Below are 27,909 nucleotides of genomic sequence, written 5' to 3'. Positions count from 1 at the left end.
TGGCTCAGTATGTACCTGCTACACCTGCTCGCTGATTATCAGCTGTGTCTGAGTCGGACCTCTGACTCTCTTTTAGTTGAGGCACGCATATCAGCTCAGAGGTTGTTTTATGCGTCAGGCAGGAAGAGACTGACAGAGCCACGGAAGAAATAAAAGTAATACGTTGGTTGAAGCAACAACAAAACAGCTAAATGATCTTTATTCACTTGCATGAATGTGACCACTTGAAATTTTAACTGGCACACTCAAAGAAAGGTTGCATATGCGACTATTTTGGTTGCAGTCTCAAGCCCTGCTCAATCAAGTGAATGTGGTCGCAGTGGCCTTGTTGCTGCACCTGCACTTGCCACCACTATTCCTCATTTTGTTTTCTTGTTCAAAATTTCCAGTGCCTGCTGTGTCTGCTGTACCTTTTGATACCATAGAAAAACTGCTACTGTCACATTTTTAAATATTTGGCGTTGACTTGGTATTAAACTGTTGGTTCCCTATTCTTTATTGATGCTTGAAAAGGTTGTCCAAAATGTCCCTCAACATGAACAGGATGTCCTTGTTCAAGATCACTGTCTCCAGTCAGTTGTATAGTTAATGAAACTCTGTGAAAAGCAATCTCCCTTCCCTGTTCTGTGAAGCAGCTGATGAGCTGTTCCCATATTCAGCCATCAAGTAGTTTGTGATGAAAAGCTGGTCTTGTGTTTTCTGAAGGTTGTGTAGCTAAAAGAGGGCTCCCTTTGTGTTCCTCAGTCAGAATATATTGAGTCTTAGTGGCAAATATCTAGTACAGTACCGGGGAGCAAGCCTGTTTCATCACTACAAAATTACTGCTGCTAGCAGATATGCATGATCAACTGATAGACAATTGGATTTAATTAGCTCCTGTGGTTGGCTGACATTCATAGAGGCTTTACTGTTTGCCTCAGTAGCTGGGAAATAGCTTTGAAATTCATGGGGTTTGTGGTGGATTGAAGGTCAGGGTGACCGTGGTGTTTCCACTTTATCATGTCAGTGAACAGTGAAGCACCCTCCCCTCTTGCTATGACACAGTCCAGATCGAAAGGGGGAATGGAAATTCCACTTTAAAAATTGACTGCTGCTCGTGAATGTTTTTCACAGTAATCAATATGTCATTGAGTGTACTGTTAGAGAAGGTACAGAGGCTGAGCAACGGCTGTACACTTCAGGTAACTGATAAGTGATGGTGAGCTCAACTTTTAGCGAACTGGTTGTATTTGATGGGATGGGACATCAGCAGCAGAGACGGGCAGAAAAGTCTAACTTTCCTGCTGTATTGGGCCCTTGGTCAGACAGCGGTAGCTAGAATAGCAGTGTGCTGTAGGTCCGTATTGACGAGCCAGAAGGGAAACGGTGACAGGGCAGATTTATTCAGTCCAGAGCGGCCAAGCAGAAATGCACTGTGCTTAAATATTGATGTCACCCTCGCTGTTTCTATAGTGTGGCAGCTCCACTGTGTGTAAAAAGACTCTGATGTTGTGCATAACAACAGGTGTGCACTTAACTTTTTGAACAGTTAAAATTGTAGTTTAGGATGACCTGATGTAGTCATTGCCTTTACTGGCATCTCAGCTACGATACTTAGGATAAAAGAAGAACCATTTGTTTGATGTGCTCTTATTGCTTAAGGACACATGGGGTAGTTTCATGTGCCATTTATTACAGTTGTACTGTTAAAGGGGAAATGAAGCACTCAGTCAGGTTAGCATAATTCCCAACATGTATTTCCAGTCTATTCAGAAGGTATATAACAAACATAAAAACCATAAGCATATAAAAGGAAAAAGAAGATTGTTTGGTGTCTTCTCTACAAAGAGCGCTGCCATCTTGGAGTACAATAACTGGTGACGTCACGGTGGGTTAGCTTCACAGGTTTAGAGAAAAGACAGACAGTAAAAGACAGACCATGGATAGTAAAGACAGGAAAAGATGGAGACTGAGGAGCCACAGATCAGAAGACAAAGGAGGCCACTACTGCATTACTCCTGGATATAAGAATTAATTTTACAGGGTTAAAGCCATGAAACAGTCCACTTCCATAACCTGCCATTGAAACAGAGAACAGTCCTGATGCTCTGCTAGCAGCACTGAAGAGAAAGAACCTCGATGGGCTCTGACTCCAGGGTTTGTAGGGAACACTTTCTGGAGGAAGATTACACTGAGGAGAAAGTGGTGGAGTCCAGCAAGTTAGTGGTTCACCAGACCAACACACTAAAGCCTGACGTCCTGTCAGTGTTCAACTTGAGCCTGGTATTACAGCTTTATGTACAATTATTACAAACGAAGAGATGAACAGTTTCCAAAATCTACGTCAAACGTCTGGGCTTGACAGAAACGACTTCTAGTGATACTCCAGCTACTTCTGGAAAGAGATAAAAGGTTCAACTGAACCACCAGCACTCACTGGAGTATTTATTGACACTTATAAATCAGGGGGTAGCAAGGGTGTTATAAACAAGATTTACTCAGGCATCTCTGAATAAACACTCAACAGTACACATAAAACAAAGGTGGGAAAAAGAGATGCAAATAGAAATATCAGAGGGAATGTGGAATACTGTCTAAGAGATGCAAATCTCCTCGACAAACTCTTTAACCTGGAGGGACTTTTGTTGGAAAACCATTATTCGCCTCTTTATAACCCCTAAACAAAAATCTAAACAAATGGTAACAATAGGTGCGATAGATCAATAGTGGATGATGCTCATATATTTAGGGTCTGAGGACCCCTACTTGCTGCAGCAAGCAGGCGGGCAAGGACCCTATTGTTCTTTGGACTTGTTCCTTCATGAAGACATTTTGGGAGGTGTCCAGAATTATCTCCAAAACATTCGGCTTTGGTGTCAACATGTCTTTTCACATGTTATTTTTTTTGGACCTTCTCCAAAGGATCTAAATGAGAGTGACGCACACCCCCTAAAGATGTCATAGCAGCCAGTGAGAAAGCTATTGCACGATGCTGGCTTCAGACTCATGGTCCCTCTGTGGACACTTTTATTAACGTTGTGAATCAGTTACACCACATGGAACAGATTACCTTTATAGGTAAGGTTACAGCAAGGGGTAGGCGAAGGACACTGGGAGAAATGGAACCTTTTATTATCCCAGTAAAGGATACTGCTGATGCTGTACGTCAAAACTATCGACACTGGACATAAACAAATGTATGTGTGAATACTGATACTGTGTGCACAAGTGTATGTATGTTTTTTCTTTAAACCATGTTGTGACCTCCTGACCTTGTGTTGTGTGTGTTCATATTTCTGTGAAAAATGAGAGTATAAAAACACCAAAACAGTATCTGCTACCTCATCTTTGGAAAGTGCTGTAAATCCCCAGAGCTGTGCCACTCTGCACTTGTCTCCCTGTCTTTAAACTGCTTTGTGTTGATTGGCTGTTGTTCATTACATCTGACAACCAATCAGCCTAGTTCCTTTGTTTGATATGTGTCCTATTCTAGCTAGCTTAACCTATTATCATTTCTATTATTTGTTTTGTTCAACTGCTCTGCCTTGTCTTCTTATGCCTTATGTCTTGTTTGTCTGTGTTTTGCATGTTTTGACTGTCAAAGCACTTTGTGAATGCTGTTCTTAAAGGTGCTATAGAAATAAAGTTATTCTTATTATTGCTACAAGCATGCCAACTATGCCTGTACCAGGAAAACAATGGATGCTTCGAACAAATACGAGAAAAGACTGTACGAAAAGATTTAATGATATGAGGGGCAATGTGATCGTCTGCACAGACCGGTGTGGTACAGACAGAGTTGCATACATGTCTGTTTATTGGTGGTCGTGGAAAGGATGAAATGGCCCTTAGGAAGAGTATGGATAGATAGTAATTTTAAACCAAAATATTTAGCCTGTTACGATGGTGGTGTTTGCATGTACAGTGATGAGATGCTTCATTTTTCTACTTGATTGTATGGCAAGTTAGTGAACAGTTAGAGTTGACTGTCATTGGTAGACTAAACAGGCCATTTGCTTTGATAAAGCTTTGTTTTGATTTTACACTGAGACGTGGATGGAGTCTCCAGATTTAAGCCATTAGCTGTTAGGCATAAATAATAATGTTGCCTGTCTGTGTTTTACAGTTTGTGTAATATCTCTGGGGGGTGAGGCAATGAGAGCTGCTGTTAACAGCATCTCTAAAGCTTTGTTGTTGTCATCTCTGGTGGCTTTGTTGAGCAATGTTAACCCCTCCCAGCCACTTGTCTCTATGGAGACTGACAGGAAGCTAGCAAATGTGTTTTAATGTGTGCCTTTTTTTTTTTTTACAGCACACCTAGGCCGGGGTGTTTTAAGGTGTAGAACTTGTGGTTTTAACAACAACACCTCCTTTGGACAGTTTGTACTTGCACTGCCAAGCTAGCCCATGTTCTTTAGATGAGTCCTGCTCTTTTTGTGTTTTGAGTGTTAAAACTCTACCAGGAGATGGTGTTGAATGTCCAGAGAGAGCTTTCTTTTGTTTAGTGAAAAAAGCATTTGTAGACAACTTCAGGTTATTTGTGTGTCCACTTCAGGATTTTGAATATATAGTTTTGATGCTGGTACTAAAACTCTTGTATGTTTTTTACACTAGCATTGAGCCCCAGCCCTGCAACTGGTACAAGGCATGTACGTGATTTCTAGAAAAGTTGCAACAACACGACAGCTTTAGTTTACCTTCGTGTTTACATCCATGGAGTCCTAGAATCACAGACGGATTGGAGGCGGGCCAGTCCTCTACAACAGAGTCTATTCAGAACATACTCAGCTGCATTAGTTGAAGTTGCTGGTTTTTGGACTTATAATTATAGTTGTCAGAGACGTGTTTGTCTAGAAGATTGATTAAATCAGGTAATTACTCATGATATCAGTTCACACCCTAAAAATGTTCAACAATTAGAAAACCAAGGTGGACGCAGTTTGCTGTGAGTATATGTTGTTGACCAACAGTGAGGTACAGCTGTTGAAGAGTTCTTTACATGAGATGTTAAGAGGTTAGCTCTTGCACAATGGAACCTCTGTTTGAGTGTTAATGTTTTTTTTCTGGCAAATCCCTCCCTCCCCCTGTGCTTCTACTCTGCCCCCACTTTTCTGTGTTGACTGCACAGATTGTACGTAGAAACAGGAAGCGAAGGACGCCCTGGGCTTCTGGCGTGGCCTTTGACAAGAGAGGGAATCCTTTTGTCTCAGCATCAACCATGGCTGAAGGCTTTACAGCTGTTCTAACACACACACACGCAAGCTGTTGAGCAGCAACTTGTAAACCTCTGTGTGTGGGTGTGTGTGTATGGCAGAGAGAGAGAGAGTGTGTGTACTTTGTCTGCCTAGGACCTGGCTTCCTTCTTATTCCCACGTCCAAGTGCGTCATACAGAGTCTGATGTCAGAAATAGCACAGCAACCTTTCCGTCCTCTTGAGACCATTACATGTACAGTAATTAAACGGAGTACAAAAACAGGGATAAGTCTAGGTGTGTGTGCGCGCGTGTATTCTCAACTACCGTCGATCCAATCTTTTTCAAATTTAGCGGGTGTATTGCTGGGGACCCAGTTACATTCAAGTTAAGAATAGTTTGGATGAACACTTCTCAGGAAATGGAGAACGAAAACCAAACCATTGAACACCAGTCGGTAGGGCTGTGACAACTCCGTAACAACGTTGTTGATTACGGCTCAGTTCATGCACCAAAACTACCTACCAGAAGGTGCTACACTGGAGAGGTGCCCTTCAAAGTGCTTGCCTGCCATTAGGAGACTTCATCACACGGAGGGCCCAGTATCAAACTGTCCACCCTTTTGTGTACCCTTTCTGTTTCAAGCGATGTAACTTGGAGTCAAGGACTCAACAACAAATATAGTATGAAGATAATAAGAGTATGAAGAAAGTCAAGGAAATGATGCTACCGCTCATCCCAGTATTAAGGTAAACCTGCTTTTCATCAGAATTGCATTGGCTACATTACATATTGGATATTATGAGTAGCACTAGGACCCGAATAGCCGACTATTCATCCAGTGTGTTGGTATCAAGATAGCAATTTTGATTCCCCCCCTCCCCCCGGCACCACTGCTGCTGGCGAATACAGTACTGTGACCGCTGATGGCAGAAATGCCCGCTCATTCCTGCCCTGTTTGGTGCTAGCCTGACTGTGAACATGTCACCCCTACAGCCTAAAGGGACTAGTGTCCTGTTCAGCCAGTATGCCCAGCTCTGTGTGGGCTAGTAGTGGTGAGTACAGAGATCACGGATGGCGTGAAAAGCTGGCTTAGTCAGTACGCACTTTTCAGGTCTCTCAGTGTAGTTTTGAATGGCATCAATGCTTCAAATGGGAGAGATGACAACAGATCAGCTCCTGTCAGATGTACTCCAATTTGCGAACACTGGTCATATTGACTAAACCAGACATGCAAGGCTTGAACAATAATGGGTGCCTGCTGGCCTTAGGCCAGTAGAAAGGCACTCTTACTGTCCTAATTGCACCAGTGCTACAAAAAAAAGAATACAAACTAAATGAACTTAATAAAAGAACTTCTTAAGCTTACATTTTTAGCCTTTTTATTGTCATTTCTAACCATACCCTGCCATCTGACACCCAGCTCCTGATATTAGATACACGCCAACCAATCAATTTTAGAGCCCTGCACTGAAATTGTGGCATTCACTGACACGGACAGACACAAACCTTGATTTGAAAATGTGAAAGTAGTATTAGAGAGTAGTTAGGTTGGTGACAGTTTTGCCATCTTTTCTATTTTCTATGGAAAGCTAACCCTATTGAGCTGGTGAATAAACTATTGCGCCATCAAATTATTGGCCGAAGGACAGCAATAGGATTTTAAAAAGTTTCCTTTAATGTAGTAATGACTAGTCATTGCCTAACACATATCCCATCAGTCTGTATAATTTCTATTTGGTAATTACGTCCATGCCACAGTTTGGTTGCTTCTAATAATACAGCAGGGTAATACTTATATTAAAACAACTGGCAAGATTTTTAATATTGAGCTATACTATGCGTAATACAGCCATTTAGGTGTATTTTTTGCAAAGCGTCATCCATTTCAGTGGTGTGCATTTGATGTATCTAAATCCAACCGAAATATATTTTGCTAAAAATTTAGAAAACCTTGAAAAAGTCTATGAAAACTCTGAAATGCAGCTGAAGTTCATTACCAAGTTCAAGTTTTCTGACATTTCCTCTGTATTCTCAGAGGACTGGGATTTTGTTCCCTTTAAGGAAAACAGCAGTGATGACCTTCATATTCACGTTTCCTGTTGCCTGCAGCACTCTGCGCTACACAACAGATCGACTCTCCTCTCAGAACACTGCTACGCTCAGCACTTCACAATGCATATGCTCTATTTCCACTGCTAGGCTCTGTCATGGTATGGGGGGTGAATGTTGACATCACTTTCTCAGATGGCACCACTGCACCTCCCCTAATTACAAAGTCAAAGCCACTATGCATTTATAGAATAATTAGGATTAAACTGAATTCATACTTTTGTGATAACTGTCGTGGGCAAAAAATTATTGGGTAAAATCTCATGCTTGGCTATAAATTAAAACCTACAGTACCTATGTAAGGACTCCCACTGACCCTTTGCCTCGACTAGAAACCTAGCTTTAGCCATGTCTCTCGTTTCCTTTAATAACCCAAGTTGAAAGTCAAGGTTCCCAGCTCTTAGTCACTAACCTTGAACTGACAAAGAGTGCCTTTGTGTACATCAGCTAGCATACCACATGTATGCAGAGCTGACAAGTGTATGCCCTTCTGAAGAATACCGTCTGAACAGGTCAAAGATGTTTGGACGTCGTGGGCATGTTTGTGACAGCATCTCCCCTTCTGTTTACTGACGGAGCTTGTTTCATGAAGATGGAGCTAATATCCACTCCGTGGTTAGCATCATGGAAAATTGGCAAACATTCTTTATACACATGTTTACAAGCTGCCACATGTGTGTTTATGTGTACACATGGAAGCCGTATGGCAGGATGTGCCCTCAATCTGGTTAATTTCCATTCAACTGCAAAATTACGTCGTCCATGGTGGCCCACTTCTATAAACATGTACACAAAGCCCATGTGGTGGAAGTTAACGGTGCATAGAAGGAAAAAGCCTACATAGGATTTATACTTAAGAGTGACTGACTGTGACTTGGGTGGTGGAGCGGGTTGTCTACTAATCCCAGGGTGGAGAGTTCAATCCCCTGGCCCTCCACATGTCAAAGTGTCCTTGGGAAAGACACTGAACCTGAAATTGCGCTTGGTAGCAGGCAGCTCTGTTGCCATTGGTGTGTGAATGAGTGACTATAAACCACATTGTGAAGGTAGAAAAGTGTGTGTTTGTACAGACCATTTACTTACTGATGGAAAGTGTTGCAAGTAAGGGTTAGGAAAAGGATTGGATTTGTTTAGTCTTTACTAGTTTATCTTTACACCTGCCATTAAATTGTGTGGTTTTGCTCCTCTTTCTGTAAAACTGATGCTGTAGTTAGGCAATGCATGCACCACCACAAGTCAGTCTCTACTGGTGGAAGAGCTCGCTGAGCTGAGAAAGATAGCAAATACAGTGCCGGAGACTTTTAAGACTAGTAAAAAAAAACAAAAGAAAAATGCCTCTGACTCTGACTATTTTGGGTTCAGTCCTGACAAGCAAGCTAGCTAGCTTTGTGTTAGTCTAGTGATGCACGGGTCAGGGTTTTTTATTACTGGCAAGCCATCCATCACCTGTACCTGCTTTGTCATACAGGGGGTCATAGGGGGGTGGAGCCTGGGGCCTGGCTCAGGGATGGTGTACACCCTGGTTAGGTTACCAGTCCATTGCAGAGCTAAAATAGAGGGCTTTGACAACCACTCACACGCACAACTTCCTGCGAGGCAGTGCTGCCAGCTGCACCACCATGCTTACATGCATCCACCTGATATGAGAGCCAATCCGTACACCCCAACCTGCAAAAACACTCGATGATCAAGCACCTGGACCTGATTTAACTCACGATGCCCGTTAAGTCCAACTGTCACATTAAGAATTTTGCTGTTCCATTTAACAAGCGCCACGCCATGAGACGACCTGCACCGTCTGGTGTGTGAGAAAGGGGAAGGGAAGGTGGGCACAACTGAGCCTATTCACGGTATTTAATTGAAACCGTGCTTTGTCAGTGTTTGACCCGCCCCAACCAGTGATGCTTTACATTAAGCTTATCCAAACCATCCAGACAGTTGTTGCTACAGAGGGTAACGTGTCGAACCTCTACTGACACTTGAAAGTGCATCACCATTAGCTGCTGTAGAAGTCAAAGAGTACCCCAGCCGCAGGCTCTCCTCACCAGGTGCTTTTGCTACATCAACAAAGCACGAAAACCATACCCAACAATGGGAAACATGCATGAAGGCAGTACGAATGGACACTGAACACCAGTTTTAAACAAGCCCCCAAATTTCTTTTTGTCTATGGGGCATTTTCGTTTTCCAAATATGAAACGTAAACCTCTCTTCAGTCATTACAGGGTAAATCTCTGCTTCACAATCATCTCTTAATATACAGTAGATAAATACTGATAAACCTGTGACTGGCCACTCCTGCTTCCAGTTCCTAACACGTATCCCATCCCTAAATTAAACCACTCAGCAAGTCCATTCACAGATTCTGGTAACTTACTGAGCAACAGAGCTCCTCACTGTTTGCAGGTTCCTCACTCATCACCTCTTTCACACTCTTGCCGGAGTCAAATAGTAATTCGACTCGATTCCAAAACAAAAATCTCTGCAGTGTCAGGCCAGGCCTTTTTGGTTCCATCAACAGGCCTCAGTGGGCAGCAGGGAATCCAACTCTGGGAGAGTTTCAGTGGAGCAAAAGAATAATGAACTGACTGGTGGGAGGTTTTTCCAAACAATGGTGAGATGTCTAACAGTGGACATCTGATAGGTCCTCTCAGTCACTGATAGAGTCGGGGGGAGGGGGGGAGGAAAGAGAACTGTCAGCTTAAGAGTCCATCAGCATCAAGCAGGCTCAGAAGACGCTTACCACAGCAGTGTAAACTAATGCGCATATCGAACAAAGTGTACCTGCAGACAGAATTTTTGAGATATTATTAACAAATGCTAAAAGACAAACAGACTATGCTACTGACTCATAGCAGCTGTAACCCTTATTGTCCTCTAACAGGCTTAATCTGCAAATATTTAGTCCACAAATCCTCAGGCTGAAGGAGCTCAAATTATGAAATAATAAGTCCCTTAACGCCTTGCTTTTAACTGTTCCTTGAGGTATTTTGCTTTCAGCTTGTGCTTTTTGATTCAAAAGTGCTCCTGTCTCACGCTGCCCAGCACAATTCTGTCTTCAGTGACACCAGTGTGTAGATCAGATGGAAACTGGCAGTTACAGCCTGACACACACAAATATTAGCTTTTTTAAAAAATCTGCTTTGTTGCATTCATCAGGATAATGTATAGAGGATGATTTATTAATAAATACATTGTTAGCAATTATTAGGGGAGAGACGTTTGGAATTACTTGCCTCTGTGTCCCAAACCCGGATAAGTGGAAGAAAATGGATGGATGGATATTGTTAGCCGGTGATTCCTGGAAACGTAGCCATTTCTTCTCTGCCTGTAATTTTGTCAAGTTTTAGAAGATTTGTACGAGGTCTTAAAAGGTTTTTTAAAAATCTTACTACACTCCAAGACTGTCATTGTCCAAGGTTATCTTTTGTGAAATCTAATTGCGTCATTGTTTTTTTTTTAATAATAATGCCCTCTGTGGCGAATCATGGTACAGTTTGCACTGCTGTTACAAGCTTTCACTGCTTTGTCATTGTTGTGCAGAGCCAACCTTTGTGTTGCTTCAGCCATGTAGATAATGCTCACTAACTCGTCCTGCGTCGTCTGCACTGTTCTCTGTGCTGTGCACCAGCGAGAGCTCTTATCCACAGCAGATACAGTTCTTAAGCTGATGTTTGAATGTCTGGTTTATGCCTGCTTGGCCTGGTGTTGTACAAGTAGAATGAGGAACTGACTTAAAGCTAAAGGCATAAACTTGTTAAACGTGCTGTTGCGATGTAGGTCATTTTAGTGTGGAATGCTGCAGCATGTAGATTTAGACGTACTTTCTTGAGCTCCAACATAAAGAAAACAATGTAAATTCAAAACAGATCTCAGCTGTTCCCACTTCAGATGTGTCCCTGAAACAAACGCAAAAGGAACTTTTTCATCATAGTCTAAACAGCTGACTTATTTTTTATTTGTTCTTGCTTATCTGTGATTTTCTCACTGGCTGTAAGAAGAGGGAAAAGGTCTGTCCCTAATGATTCGGTGCTGATTTATGAAATTTTAAAAATGTAAATGGGAGGTTTCTGTGAGCAAGAGTTTTTTCATAGATTTAAAAGGACTGTCTGCCTAATTCAGCATATTTGTCTTTTTAAATAAAAGCACTCATTGTTGGTCTTGTTTCACAAAGAAGTAATTCAAAAATCGTGCAGATGACCTGACACCACGCTGTTCTTTAGGACTTATCATTAGTGTTTGACAAAATCTTGGAGTGGATTTTACAGATCTGTTTCTGATCTTATATTAATAGTTTCTCTAAAGAAACACTGCAGTAAGCAGAACTGCCTTTTCAGCTCCAAGTTGTGCTTCTGTTGCAAAATAAGTCAATGAAAGATTCTGATAGCTCTTTGTGGTTGATACAGTGGGGGAAATGAGTATTGAACACATCAACATTTCTCTCAGTAAATGTATTGCTGATGGGGCTATTTACAAGAAATATTCACCAGATGTCGGTAACAATCCAAGTCATCCACACATACAAAGAAAACAACACATATATGTCCATAAGTTAAGTTATGTGTTATAAAGTGGAATGACACAGGGAGGAAGTATTGAACATGCTTGCTGAAATTTATTTAATACTTCGTAGAAAAGCCTTTGTTGATAATGAGAGCTTCAAGACTCCTCCTGTATGAAGAAACTAGTCGCATTCATTGCTCAGGTGTAGTTTTGCCTCATTCTTTCACTCAAACTGTCTTCAAATCTTGAAGGTTCTTGGGGCCTCTTCTAAGAATTCTGATCTTCAGTTCTTTCCGTAGATTTTCAGTTGGTTCAAGTCGGGTGATTGACTGGGTCATTTTAGCAGCTTTATTTTCTTTTTCTGAAACCAATTAAGACTTTCCTTGGCTGTGTGTTTGGGATCATGGTCTTGCTGAACTCTCCACTCTTGTTTCATCTGCAGCACCCTAGTAGATGGTAGGAGACTTTCTAGAATGTCTTGATATATTTCTCTGTGAATTTTCAAATTTACTGTTTTATAAACAGACTGAAAAAATAGTAAAGCACATTATTATTTCTTGATTAAGATGTCAATTTATAGGTATTTACTTGCATGTGGAAACAGTGTGGGCAAATCAGTGAAAATCAACACTATCATGAACCAGAAGGTCTACCACGACTTCTTAGTGCATCATGGAATCCCTTCTGGACTGAATCTGATTGATCGTATTTTCATATACCAACAAGACAATAAGCCCAAGCGTACTTCGAAGCTGTGCAGAGACTATTGGACCAAGAAAAAGGAATCTAGGGTTCTGGAACTGATGGACAGTCCAGTTTGAATCCTGTTGAACAATTTAGGGATGTAGTACATTCAAAGATTGATCGCGCAAAAGTTTCATCTAAAGCAAGTCTATGTGAACTAGAAACTATTTAGAACTCAATAACAGTCCTAAACTTCAACATCATTCGTCATAAAGACAAATCAATCAGACCTAACTTGTAATTATACTAGCCAACTAGCCAACAAGTAAGAAAACACGCTGTAAACAGTTAAAATTAAGCACAATTTAATCGATATGGTTGAGCTTTGTCTGATAAATATCACATGTATTTAAAAGTAATTTGAGACAAACACATTTTTCTGGAACAAAATCAGATTTAAATGCCACTGAAATATGTTGGTCTCTGTGCTATGAATATGAACATTGCACATTAGCCTATAACATCATAACAAACCACTAGATATGTGGTAGATGGCATATGAAATCAATACCGTGCAGTTTAACATCTACATGCCTGTCCAGAATGTGGTTACAATTTACTCCAATCAAGGTCAAATGCCAGATTATTCTGACACAACCAACCTTATTTTCATTTTCTAGATCAAAATACTGCCAAGTTGCACTGGTTTTGCCAGATACTCTCTGTCCCATTCTCTCCCTGGATATTGTAAACCTTGCTGATTTACAACATCCGAAGGAAAAAGGGTGACTGCCATCTGTCGGGGTTGCAGCCCCAGCTGGCGCAAGTGGCTGTATAAAAATCTTAAATGCAACAATTAGTCAGCCTTTTACATTTATATTAATTTATTGGGTTAATGGGTTTTACAGGTTGCAACTTTAGGCCGTTATGAGCTTAAAGTTATTCTTTCAGTCATCTGTAAAAGGCAGACTCCTAATACCTCTGATATGAGGAAAACTATTGTTCTTCATCACAGAATATTTTTTTCATTACAACAGAGGCAAGCAGAGTTGGCATCAAGTCTGACCCCCTTCTTCTAACGTACCAAACAGATGCTCCCTGGCTGACAGTGTCCCTAGTTAGGGCAGCAGACCCTGATTTCACTGTTGCATAATTACATTAGCAGTCTGACCTGACATTACTCACAGCTAAGGATGTAATGTCCTCCTGCCCAGCTGTTTCAGAAATTTGTGCCAGAACAGATTTAATTACCGTTCGAATTGTTAAGCCAACCTCGCTATGCTCGAGCTCATTTTAACAGCCACAGCTATATTAATGAATCTCACTGAATACGGTGTGTTGAACTAGGCGTTGTAAAGGTCTGGCTGTCAGAACTCAGTGTTTTTTGGTAGAGATTAACTATTTCAAATGGTACCAAAGGCTGCCATCAAATCTCTGGTCAGATTCATAGCTATACCGTATTGACTTTTTTTGTTTGTTTGTTTATATAATTCCTAAACAAATTTAGTTTTTCTAATTTTATTTCATTCCCACAACTGCTTTTGTCCAGACATTGCTCAAAACTGGAGAACTCCTTTGCTACAATAGTGCAACAAACATTCTGTTCAAAATGTTGAGAGGGGAGAAAAAATTAAACAGGGCAGTGCTGTCTGTCACAGCAGTCTGTCCTGGATGCTTTGTCTTTGAATGTTTATGTAGTAGTTACACGAGTGTGATCAGCAATATATATCTTGCAGTGCTTACAGAACATCTAACATACCACCACGCTTTAGGTTAGAATGGGTGAGCTTTTAAAGGTGTAGCTTGTTCTCCAGGGGAATCTAAGCGCTGACCGGGTGCAGTCATCTTCGTGACATGCTGTTTTCATAATTGATGATGTCATATGTTGCTGACTTGCTGCTGTAAACTCGCCAGTTGTGAAGTGGATTAGGTGAAAGGAAAAAAAGAAAAGACACTGACATGCATGCAAACACACACAAACACACACAAACACACATTGAGAGTTTTTTTGTGAAATAAAAAAAAAACACTTATGCAATCCAGGTTCCCTGAAGGTATTGGAAAAAGTATGGTTTTGGACGTTGCACTGAAACTCATGCATACTTTCCACTAATAGTAATTTAAAATAATACCCAGCCAAATAATACCCTTCTCAGTACCTCTAAGTTTCCATAGCGAAGTGTAATCCTAATATCACTGAGGTTGTGGGGGAGTTAGTCCATTTAAGAATGTACCATTTAAAAACCACATTTTGTGCATCTTCCAACACAAACAATCACACAAACTTCACACTACCAGGTGTGTGCAGGCCTCTCATCACTCATACAACTGCTTCGTTGCCTTTAATGCTTACACCTAAGCTCAGCATCATGAATACCTTTGAGAAGAGATGGTCTCTACGACTGCACAAATATGTTGTGAACCACCTGAACCTGATCTGACCCGACAACAAAACAGAAAAAAGATTACCAAACACGTAAGACTACAGCCAGGCTAGGTTTTCCAGCACCAATCTATGGAAGAAGGGCGCTTATCGTCATACATGCTTCAACGGCTTCTACAACCAACGGTTTCTTTTTTAGCACAAATACAGAATGAAAGGTATGAAAAACTGGATTACACCCAAGCCTAGTTATGTCTACTGTAATTTGTAAGTCTCGCTAATGTTCACTTTTTCTGTGGACCTTACATATGCGTCTATTGATGCACATCTACAGACTGCGTCATTACTCAGAGCTGGATGTGGGGCTGGGCAATCTGGTCGAAAGATCATATGACATCTTTTGAAGTCTCCCCACATACGCTTAGTCGTCCATATATCCATTTATCCCAGATGTGCATTCCGCAAAACTTGCTGGTTGAATAATCCTGAAGAAACGCTCTCTCATCTTGCCTGTACTGCTGAGTATGTACAGCAAAACGACAATAAAACTTGATTTGATTTGATTTGATTTTTGATATAGCTGCCTGGATACAACAGCTGTCACTTCAACTCAGAGTGAAGGGCCAGCTCACAAATAACTGCATCCTATTGTTGCACGTTTTTCTTTGATAGTACTTTTACTGTGATATTAATAGTTTAATAAAGAAAACAATTGAAGTACTTCTTCTACGTCTATACCAATACCAACATTCAGTTAATGGAACTGCAACAATATAATAAGATAGAATGTGTCTGCAGCCACCAAATCACTGAATCCTGCTGCTCTGTGCTCTAGAAGTGAAACTGGAAGAGACGAACAGACTGACTTGAACAGTCAAGCAAATGGCTGCCCAATACTTACTTTAAATCGTTAACCCATGTTCATATCGTTCAGTTTACTTCAAGTGCAGGCTGCTAAACAGACGTAACATACCTGGTTAGTGAGGGATAAACCACAAGCTCAGCAGTCAAACATTTCTCCGTCCGTATGTGATGAACTTTTGCGGATTGTTTCGACAGCTCGTTTCTGCTCTTACATGGAAACAACTGGTTAATATTGTGGCATTTTGCATCAACTGTAGTGAAGCGTAGCCATTTGAACGTTTACGTCTTTCCTCCATCACCACCTGTTTGTGTGCTGCTCCTTTCTGTTAATGTGATGCCGATTAAATGTGTCTGCTTAATGTCTAAATACACACTCTGGTCACGTTTTTTGGTCAGACCTGGCAACATTTCCATATCCCTTTAAATAAGGCACAAGTCTGAACTGAACTAGCTTCTGAAAGGAGGCATGCCACAATAAGGTTAATAACCACTCCTGTAATTTAAAGTTGCGTTAGCACTTAATTTTACTGAATCGACTAAACAATCTCTTTGTGGAGACGAGATATGAAAGGGATGGACACTGAGTTTTCCCCTTAGATTTTTACTGAGAGCTTGGCTAATGCTTCGATCATATTTAGTGAAATGTGAGAAATTTGCATTTGAACAATTAAATATTCTACTTATCTTGTACAATTTACTGATTTTAAATATACATGTTTATTTTCCTTAATACATTAAGTATATTCTGCTAGAGTTGAATCATTTTAGTTCATCATAAAATGCACCAATTAGAATGTTAATTTAAATAGTTAGTCATGGTTTGTCTCTCTTGGATGTGCACAAACTATCCTCGTCTGTTGACATCGACCTAAAGGGCATGCACACATCACTGCTAATCAATGAAGCTGCCCCGCACAGCAGGTCAGAACGATATCACCACACTTCCTCTCCACTGCTATAAAATAACACAATAGCAGAAGATCTATAAAGCCAAGGTCATCCATATCCAGAGTAAACGGAAATGGAAATGTTCGTGTGAAAATATATTTTAAGTGAGAATGGAAGTTCTGCATTTATCCACAGAACATCTGTCCTCAAAAGAAGTCAAATGTTGATGCTCGCTCTCAATTAAAATCCAAAGCTTTTTGTGCCACTAGTGGAAGGACTCAAGAAAAGTGAGGTCAAAGAATTTTTGTCACAGATAATTATGAGAATCTCAGGGACTCCTGCCACCACAAGGCTAAAATGTTTGAGACAGCTTTTACACTGATCTTTGGAAACCTCTTCTGTGAGCTTCTTTTTAGCGTAAAAATAGGCTAAAATAACACAAAGCAAACAGCATGAAATTTCAATAAATGTATTTATATTGTTAGATCTGAAAGAGAGACAGTTGCACATATTCATGCATGTGGCACAACAGCAGTAATCTTGTATAGTCAGACCGTTCTGGCTGTAGCTCGTTGTTATTCTGCTATAGGGGGGAACACTTTGGGTTGTTTGTATTTCTTTGAACTCATAATGGGCAGTGCGAGGTGAGGGTTGCAGCAACGGTGTTCCCTCTAAATAGTGACAATAGTGGTTGTTTTGGTGGTATATTTGCATGTAGGGCGGTGAGAACCATCAATACAATGGATATTTCACAGAAAAATAATTGCAGGGCTTCCTTATTGTACAATGAAGAGTGAAAAGCCGCATGAAATGACGGTTAGACTACAACAACAATGACTTCAGTCATTAGTTATGATTATAAATGACCCCTGACATGTAGACAGGATCTATCAGGACGTAACGCAAGTCACACTGTGTGCCTTTTTTTTTTTTTTTTTTTTGCCTTTTTTTTTTTTTTTTTTTAAACCCATAAGAAATGAACTGTCACACATAATCAAAGTTTATAAGAACAGGTAAATCATTTTTTACTCAGTGGCCAACCTTCGGATTGAGGCCTGAGCTCCATCACAGCTGTCAGGATATTTTTTATTTTATGTACAGTCCTCCTGACCAGCTGAAGGGCGTCATGCTGTGAAAGCATCAGACTAAGTGCAGAGGATTGGTTTGCAGATGTCTTGTCTTCATCCTGAGGTCATTATGAGCACTTACATGCAGGAAAGACAGCATACCCAGAAAGACCTGGCAGGGAGGCCACCAATGTCACAACATTGTCTGTGCACAGGAAGGAGGCTTCCTGTGTTTGACCTGCTGTTGGAACGCTAGAACAGACATCCTCTGTAATTGTCTTGGTTTTAAAGAGCAAGTGACATCAATAGAAAATTAAACCTTTAAGCCAGCAGGATATGTTGTACTTACACGATGAGGATTCCATGATTATTTAGCCTCTTAATGTAGCTCCAGATAGTCATATTGGGATGTTAATTAAACGTAGCCCAGAATTTCAGATGGAATTACTGTCGGAGTCAGATCCCTGTGTGTGCTGTTGTTGTAATTAGTGTTATCAGTTGAAATTACCTTTACAACACTTCATTGTGCAACCTTTATTCTTTTACAAGGTCACTTTGAAACCTGGATATGAGAACTCCAATTTGTGGCATAGATTTAACCTAAAATCTTTAAATCATTCAAAATGAATGAAAAAAAGTTTTCTATAAAAGTCCCAAATCTTCTGAGAAACACCAAATCAATTTTTCCTACAGTTTACTGTTTCACTGTTTAGGTTTAATTTACTTGTACGTCTACTTTATGTTGAGAATTCTTCTTTTACTCAGTAGATACAGTACCAGTCAAACATTTGGACCCACCTTCTCATTCACTACCTCATGAAGCTGATTGAGAGAACACAAGGAACGGCAAAGCTGTCATCAAAGCAAAAGGGGGGCTACTTTAAAGAATCTAAAATATAAAATATGTTCTGATTTGTTTAACACTTGTTTGTTTACAACATAATTCCATATGTGTTCTTTCATAGTGCTGATGTCCTCGGTAATAATCTACAATGTAGAAAATAAATAAAATAAATAAGAATCATTGAATGAGAAGATGTGTCCATACGTCGGCTGTTGCTGTATTAAGGGTGAAACGGTAACTATGTTTTGGGTCGTGTTTGCTTCATTGACATTGTCTCAAACTTGCCATACTTAGCTGTGGGGGATGCTTCTTTATGGCAGGTGTCAGTGTGTGCAGTGGGCTGAAGTGTGGTAACAATGCTTTTCCACATTTAAGTGTTCCACATATAAACCTAGCTTTATTATTTGTCCTTCTTAGGAGCCATTTGAGGATGGGTTTGCCAACGGTGATGAGCTGACACCGGCTGAGGAGGCTGCTGCCAAGGAAGCAGCCGAATCCAAAGGAGTGGTTAAGTTTGGATGGATTAAGGGAGTGCTGGTAAGTCACTTTCAATCTTCTTTCTTTTAAAGTCGTAAAATGTCTCTTAGTTTACTCTGTTGTTTATCGAAAAATATTTTACTCCTTAAGCCAAGTCACCCTGTGACATCAGATTATATGCACAAGTATCAGACAACACAACACAGCAACAACAATCAAACAAACTCATGCTCAGTTCAAACTAACTTTTACATTTTGCATATGGGCACAGTAGCTTTACTATTTTTTTCTATATTACTAATGTTTTTCCAAAGCTGTGCAATAATCAGGTGACAGATTTGACAGTTGTATCAACATCCAAATGGTCAGCTGAACTCACTAAAGGTAACTTTCATAACAGATTGAGCAGATATTGCAAGCTGTGCCACTCAAACAAAAATAGTCTATTTTTTTTTTTTATATGGGGTATTGTTCATTTTCAGACCCCACTTTATAGGCATAAACCTTGGTTTGTAAGAGACTTGTCATGTAGTTTTGTGTGTATTCTTTGGGCATCATCCCTGCATTGGGTCATTAGGATGACATTAGCACAATACAACCATAAGCAAATACATAGATCTGTTAGGACAGTGGGGTTTTTGTTAGTGGAACTTTTTCATGCCTTGACATATATTTAATAGTAATCTGATGCACTTCTGCAGGCAGAATTTTAGTGGTAAATTTATCCTCATTGGCACATTCTGTTTTATGCTACAACAATATCAGGTAGATCTGAGATGGTCAGATGTAAAATGTGATGATTTAAGATGGAATGACCCCTAAGTGGATCGCAGATTATAACTGTGTCACTATATAATTTGAACTGTATGTGGATGCTGGGTTACAGGTAACTCAGATGGTACTTGGTTGGTTTGCTGGTGGATTAAACCACTGGGGGAGAAAGCACTCATGCTTGAATTATATTTAAAGTACAGTCTGCAGAAGATGTCAAGATGTGTCTGGATATTCTCATCCAGCTTTTGTTTTGATGTTAGAGGACCGTACTTCCTCTCTAATATAAACCTTGCACTAATTCTTACATGCCTTGAGTTCTACTGCCTTTATCAAGTGGTGTAGAGTATTCTCTTAATATAATCTTCTTAAAACCTGATCCTAAGATGATCCCTATGGGGTGAATGGGTTCCTCCATCAGGGTCAGGTGGAGACTTTGGTGTTGCTTAAAGATTCTTCAACAGAGTAAAAATAGAAATTGGAAAGTAAGCTAATGTCTCTGTGTAACAAAGGAAAGAAACAAAAAGACAAAAAGATTCTGCTTGAGGGGGTGAAGTAGAAAGCAAACGCATACAGTATGTATGTAACCTCATCTGTGTGAATGCGCTTTTATCTCAGCAGACACTGAACATCCTGCGTGCAGCGACTTGTTGGTGACAAACGTCTTGAATTGTAGGCAGCCATTTCTTGCTGACATGAGCCACATGCAGCTTCAATTTATTTCACAACACTTGAAATCTTTAGATGTGTGGCATCCAAATATTGTTGATATCAAATAATGGTGAAGCTTTTATTAAGCAGAAACCATCACTGGGACACTGGAAGCCTGATGGTTTGGTTAGTTTAAACCTGCACCCTCTCTCACACTAACAGTCCTTCCTCTCTGCAGGTCCGCTGCATGTTGAACATTTGGGGTGTGATGCTCTTCATCAGAATGTCATGGATCGTGGGCCAGGCTGGCATTGGTAAGCTGATGTCTCACACGAGTTACCGGTTTACAATACGTTCCAGCTCAGAGTGTAATCTTAGCCTAAAAACAGGAAATGATTAGTCGTGTTTTGGGCTTGGGAAGTTGTTTGTGCAAAACAGCTGCAGTTAAAGGTGTTAGAACATTGTTGCTTCACCTAAAAGAGTAGCTTATGCAAGACTCCTTGTTCTTTTTCAAAATGTTAAGTAATTTTGTCTTCTTTTTTGCAATAACATCCTGAGGAGGGAACAGTAGACAACAATGACGGGCAATTTTGTTCACGATATTTTTTAGTAAAATGTAGGGGAAAACAACAACAACATAGAAATAATTTAAAAATATCATTAACATCTCTAACAAAATGTCATACCAGTTTGTCACTTAGTTTTTGTACCCTGTTTCCTATAATCCTAACATGACTATTGGGACAGATTGAGAGTACAGCCGTATACAATCTCTTCTTTTCTACAAAATTTATACGATCAAATATAAAATCTAAGGTAACAGACATTGACCAGATGAAATATGTCAAACTAAATCCATAACGAAGCTAATAGAAATGAAAAGATAAAACAAGTGAAAAGAAATGTGAAAAATGTACTGACTCAGATACTGTACTGAGGTACAGACAAATGTGTCCAAATCTGGACACATGAAATAAAAACTTTTTGTACTGGGAGCTATATTGTTTTTTTTGTTACTTGGGTCAACTGATCCTGTAATGCACATTTTTTATTTAGCTACATATTTTGATGCTCCCTTTTAACTGAGGCTAGATAAGAGAGAAACAAAGCGGTCAGTCAGCAGCCCATCCGATCCACTGTTTTACTTAGACACAGCAAAGACTGCAGGTATCTGACAAATATCACTGACCAGACAATATGACCTATTAGCGTGGCACACAGCCCGTATTTACTGACATTGTGGTGTTCATCACTGTGTCGCTTACTTTTTCAATTCACACACAACACAGTGCTTCACTGACCCTGAATACTCTGGCACTTGTTAATAATTCTCCACTTTGATGTGAAATATCACCACAAAGTGACACATGTGACAGACTGAGTGCAGGGACTTGTCTTCATGGCTATACTGTTACTTTTCACAGAGCTCTCAGAGTGATTGGAAAGTCTGCTAGAAAACTATTAAAAGTGTTGCACATTCTTTTCATTCAAGACGTTTGTGATGTTCATTCTGCGCTTTCCTCCGCAGCTCTTTCCTGTTTGATCGTCGCCATGGCTACTGTAGTGACGACCATCACTGGCCTCTCCACCTCAGCCATTGCCACCAATGGATTCGTACGAGGAGGTATATATTACTTTCTACTGCAGAAGAATGCGCTACCTGAAGTCACAAGAGAATATGTCTGAAAAGCAGGGAGCAGCAGTGACCAGTGACTAAATTTAGTCCTCCTGTGGAGCAGCAAGCTCTCACATAACATTTGGCCTCTTCCTGCTATTTGATATGAAACAAGGCGATCCACCGCCTGTGGTTTTAACCAGCATGTCCAGCCATCAGTCATTCATCAAGGTGTAGGGTTATTTTGGAATCATATTTTAAAAAAGGGGTTAAAAACACATCCCTCCCTGTTGTGTCAACGAGAAGAGAAATTCAACAAGTCACCGGATTGCAACACTTTGTTGCAAAGTGATTAGAGGCAGCGGTAGCTCTGAGTGGGTGGTCTGACACCGATGTTAACACATTCCTCAGGCACTAGTTCAGGCAAAATAGGTGCGTGTCTGGTTTAATATTCCTATTACTGTAATAAAGACTAAATCACATTGAAGTAGTACTAATATTTCTGACAATACATTCCTTCTCTGCTTTGACACAGACAGAGAGCAGTGTCAAATATTTTACCCTTAATTCTGTTTGAACTGTTTGGATTTTTTTTTACTTGTTAAAATGGTTGATTCACAGAGAGTCCAGCCTTTCCCTACTAGAACCAGTCATATGGTTTGATAGGGATGGGTATTGTTAAGATTTTAATGGTAATGCTTCCATTACCGATACTGCTTGTCTATCTGGTACTTTAACAGTACTCTTATCAGGTCCACTCTTACATGCAACACAGCATCACATTGCTTTGCATTAAATGTTGAGTCTGGTTCAGCTTTTACAAGATGACTGTGTCTTCCTGTTTCACTCACCCCATTACAATGAACAGTGGAGCTCAGTCTGAACACAGTTTAAGCACAGCCGGTTATCTGTAGCCACTTTTAAATCCCCGGAAACTCTTTCCTGCCATTAAGCATTAAATTCAAGACAAGGCTTCTACAGTGACCTGATGTAGATGCAGGTCTTCTGATTCATATACAGTTGAAACCAGAAGTTTACATACACTATATAAAAAGACACATAACCTTTTTTTTTTCTCACTGTCTGACATTAAATCAGACTAAACTTTTTCTGTTTTAGATCACTTAGAATTACCAAAATTAGGTTTATTTGGTAAATGCCAGAATAATGACAGAGAGAAGTTTCGAGAGAATTTTTATTACTTTCTTTAAAGTCAGACACTTCTATACATTTCCTTAGTATTTGCTAGCATTGTCTCTAAACTGTATGACATGGTTCAAATCTTTCCACAAGCTTGGCCCTTGGTTCCTCTTACATATGCATGCAATCCTCAAAAACAAAACATTACACGTCTTTTGTTTGTTTTGAATCTGCTTTAGTTGAAATGAATTTGTTAGTTTCTGTTGTTAACAAGCCCCAGTGGGAGGATGAGGTGAAACAAAAGTCTTTTTCTTAAGTTCTGTTGTATAGATTTGAAATACGTTTAACGTTGATGCCCGGCCTTTTCTCAAATTCCTATCATCACATTTTCATAGAGTTTGACTTTTTTCTGTTTCCCCCTGTTACATTGCTGTGTAACTGTTCAGCTTTTGATTTATGCTGGGCAACAATAGGATGTTATTTTAAGGTTCTATTCTTAATGAATGGCATCTAGTATTTGACTCTGTGGGAATGATGTGTGTGACAGATGAACTCCAGCTGCTGTACTGATGGGTGGGTTGAAGAACTGAGGCTTGATTGCAATGCACCACAGACAAAACTATACACAACACAGTGAAACATTGTCTTATGCTGTTAAATTCTCCAGCCAGACCTCTTGGTAACTCTAAGCTGCTTTGTTGTATGACTGCAAACTGGACCCTGGTGCCTGTGCCAGCTTGTACCAATAGACATACTGTTTCAAACAGCTGATTGGCAGTGTGAAATGTAATCCTAGAACTAAAATAACCCTGACATGGTGCACATGCTGCTCTAGAGACCTTTTCCAAATGTTGATTTTGTGTAACTGTGGTGATCTTAAACACATTACACTCTGCTGATAAAGTGAGTAATTTGCCATTGTGTTAATTATGGTAAGCCTCTGCTGGCAAACAACAAATGAGGCTGAGGATTTTAAGTTCAAGGTTTTCAAGTGAATGAGACAGGCTCTGACAGTAGTCATGACACTGAGGACCACTCACTGGGTCTTCAGTTCAGTTCTGGGTGCACGGTCAGTTTGGGTCATATCACAAGTGTTATTCCCAAATGCATGTTCAGAGCAAACATTCTTATATATAATATCATTCAGTTTGCTCCAAGTTTCCACAGCTGTCTACTTTCACTGACATATTGTCCTTTACCTTTTATTTTCAGGTGGAGCATATTACTTGATTTCTCGGAGTCTGGGGCCAGAGTTTGGAGGTTCTATTGGTCTGATCTTTGCCTTTGCCAATGCAGTGGCTGTAGCCATGTATGTGGTGGGCTTTGCTGAAACTGTTGTGGAACTTCTTAATGTAAGTTTCTTCCGGCTTTATATTGCATTAGACGTTTACTGATCCGCTGGGATTGGATCCCTCTGAGTCATTGCACTTAACAGATTGTTCTTATTCCATTTAACAACTTCTTGGATTTTCTCTTAGGGTGTTGATGCCATCATGACAGATGAAACCAATGACATTCGAATCATCGGAACCATCACAGTCATCCTTCTGCTGGGCATTTCTGTGGCAGGAATGGAATGGGAGGCCAAGGTGTGAACAATGTCCAATCTCTGATACACTGAAAGTGCTCCAGTGTAACTGTTAATGAAAATTCCCACAACAGACTATAAAAACACTTTGAGACTGTCTGACAAACAGCATGATTATACGCAGGTTAAAAAGATCTGCAGGACTAATGCTTTGATTAATCTGCTTTCTGTAGGCCCAGATCTTCTTGCTTATTGTCCTCATTACAGCCATCATCAACTACTTCATTGGAACCTTCATTTCTGTCAAATCAAAGGAATCTGCAGGCTTCTTTGGCTATGACGGTATGACCAATTCATTTCAGTTTTATTTATATAGCCCTATTCCCACCATAAGTCATTTCAGGGCTCCTTACATTGTATGGTGAAAACCTTATGTTATAGAGAGAGACCCTACAAATCCTAATGATATCCTCTGAGCAGCACTTGGCAAAAGAGATGGGTATCATTAAGATGTTAATGGTACTACTACTCTTACCAATTGCTTATCAATCCTGTACTTTAACTGTACTGTAATCGGTACTTTTTCCTCTTTTTTTTTTTTTTACTGTGTGTTTATGAACACAGCCACAGTAAAACAGACCGCAGGACAATGCTTAATTTTATTGATCAACACATATTTGTATAATTTATAACTTGGTGTGCAGGCTGCTACACAGACATGAAATACCTGGTTAGTAAGAGATGAACTACAAGCTCAGCAGTCAAACATTTCTCCATCTGTGTGTGATGAACTTTTGCTGAATGTTTTGACAGATTACGTGTGTTTCTGCTCTCACATGAAAACAACTTGTTACCATTGTGGCGGCAATCATTTTTTGCATCAACTGCAGGAAAGTGTAACCATTTGAACGTTTACGTCTTTCCTTCATCGTCACCTGTTTGTGTGCTGCATAGACCTGCAGGAGGCTCTGCCCCTCAAACACAAGGTGTTCTGTCTGTTGGTGCAACAGGTTCCTTATTTCATCTCTCTGGTGATGAGACCCTCATTTTTCTTTCCAAAGTATCGATCGCAGAAGCATTAACATCGGAGCTTGTCGATCCTCCAGTGTTTAAAAAGTTTGCCCCAAGGCTAGTTTAAAACCGGGGTTCGGTACCCATCCCTGATTATATCATTACTGTAATTTCGAGGTTCTCTGCACTCCAGTCTTTCAACTCCTGTATTGTTTCTTATGAGAAACAATAGGGAAGATGGCAAATTCTTCAAATTATAGGACAGAAGTATGACTCGTAGAGATCAGGCCTTCTGTTGTCTTCTGTTGATCCTCCGGTATTTATAAATTTCACAACGGGCCTCTTTTAAAACTGGAGCTCGGGACCCATCATTACTCAGCAACAGTGGGGGGAAAAAGTACCTTGTAACCGGAAGAAACCTCCAGGTAGAACCAGACTCAGAGAGGATGGCCATCTTTCCTGACCATTTGGGATGAGGGTAAAGGGGTGAGAGAAAAGGGTAGCAGAGAGACACAGACAAACGACACATAAGAGAACAATAAACACAATAAGTCAATGAGGCCAATAACCGCAGATCACAAACATGTGGCTCCGCAGCCAGAGATACCTGCAGAAAGGACTAAAGTCAAACTACAGAACAGAGGAGACACAAAGTTGGTGACATGCATTGGTAGCATATAAATGTATAGAAAGTAAAGGAGAGATGTACAGGGAGAGGCTCAGTGCATCATGGGAAATCCCACAGCAGCCTCAGCCTATAGCAGCAACACTGAAGGATGTTTCAGGGTCACCTGAGCCAGGCATAACTATAAGCTTCATCAAAAAGAAAAGTTTTAAGCTGGTTCTGCAGGAGAGCACCCTGAGAACTCAAGTATCTGTTTCCCAAAATACTTATGGAAACTTTAGGAACCACAAGTAAGCCTGAGTTCTACTGGGATAATATGGCATGATAAGATCTTTAGGATGATGAAGCTTAGTCGTTATGGGCTTTGCATGTGAGGAGAAGGATGTTACAGTCTTAAAGGACATGTCCTGAACACAATTACCTCTAAGGGTCCTCACAGTAGTACTGGATTCCAAAGCATCTGGTTAGACGGTGTGTTTCTGAAGTATGTAGGGCCAAAGACAGTGACTTCTGTTTTGTTAAAATTTATAAGAAGAAAATGAAGTTTGATGAATTTGAGGAACAAATTAGTTTGGCTTCATCGATAAATATAGCTGGGTGTCATCTGCATAGCAGTGGAGATTTATGGAGTTTCCCAAACTTGAGTGCAGGTGGAGGACCCAGTCTGTTTTCAGAGACAGGTGCTTCAAGCTGACCTCCTCTGGTGGTTCAAATGTGGCTCCAGAGAGCCTGTTCAAAACCACTACTAAGTCCCATAGGGGAGCCAGTAACCTGGAAACAGGGAGTAGCCTGTGCACGCCTTTCATGAAACGGTGACCTAAGGATGTTTGCCAGCCATCTTGCCTTCAGACCTCACAAGGCATGTAAGGTACACATTAACTGTAGTAAAAAGCTTTTGTTTGCTAATCAAGTCCTGCAGGGATGACAAATTCACACCAACAGGGCAATGAAAGGAAATGCGTCCCTCAGTCTGACACTACTTCTCAAACACCCTCCATATACAGTCATGTGGAAACCAAGTGGAGGATGCTATAGCGCTCAGAGTAGTGTCAATTACACTCTAAGGAAGCCCTACAATATTTAAATTATACCAGTCACAGGTGAGACCTATAGAACCAGGCGCTCTGGGTATGGGTGAAGTCTTGTTCCCCCTGCCTAAGACAGCATGTCCCTGCGTGGGGGAAGCTGCTACACCTGTGTACGCTGGAGCTAATATAGAGTTGTGAGCAAAAGTTTACATACACTTGTGAAGACCATGTACAGTGGTGAACAGAAGTTTACATACACTTGTAAAGACCATGTATATTATGGCAGTCTTGAGTTTTCATTGACTCCTACAACTGCCATGCATGACCGACGCTCGGCCCATGAGCCGTAATGATTGGCCGACCATGACTTTAAACAGCCAAAAGTTATTCCTGGATTCAATTTCAGAGAATTTCGTTATGACAAAAACTGGGATTGTGACATTATTCTATGACAATAAACAGGCTGTTTTACCATAGGTTATATAGGAAATGATTTTAATATTTTATGATTAGAAATCTGATACTCTATAAGGCGGTATGAAATTAA

The 27,909-nt window shown here is 40.3% G+C and overlaps 1 protein-coding gene across 1 annotated transcript in view; it reads left to right on the top strand.

Moving 5' to 3' along the window:
* slc12a2 (solute carrier family 12 member 2) overlaps nt 1-27,909 on the top strand; it is a 70,494-nt gene that overhangs the window by 4,717 nt on the left and 37,868 nt on the right. The window contains exons 2-7 of the mRNA XM_008300924.1: nt 18,934-19,053; nt 20,654-20,729; nt 21,944-22,039; nt 24,383-24,522; nt 24,649-24,759; nt 24,932-25,040. Coding sequence (XP_008299146.1) covers nt 18,934-19,053; nt 20,654-20,729; nt 21,944-22,039; nt 24,383-24,522; nt 24,649-24,759; nt 24,932-25,040 — 652 coding nt within the window. The remainder of the gene's footprint in view (nt 1-18,933; nt 19,054-20,653; nt 20,730-21,943; nt 22,040-24,382; nt 24,523-24,648; nt 24,760-24,931; nt 25,041-27,909) is intronic.

Source organism: Stegastes partitus, unplaced genomic scaffold, assembly GCF_000690725.1.
Source record: "Stegastes partitus isolate 25-593 unplaced genomic scaffold, Stegastes_partitus-1.0.2 Scaffold1608, whole genome shotgun sequence".
NCBI classification, from domain to species: domain Eukaryota; kingdom Metazoa; phylum Chordata; class Actinopteri; family Pomacentridae; genus Stegastes; species Stegastes partitus.
This window is presented reverse-complemented; position numbering and strand designations above follow the sequence as displayed.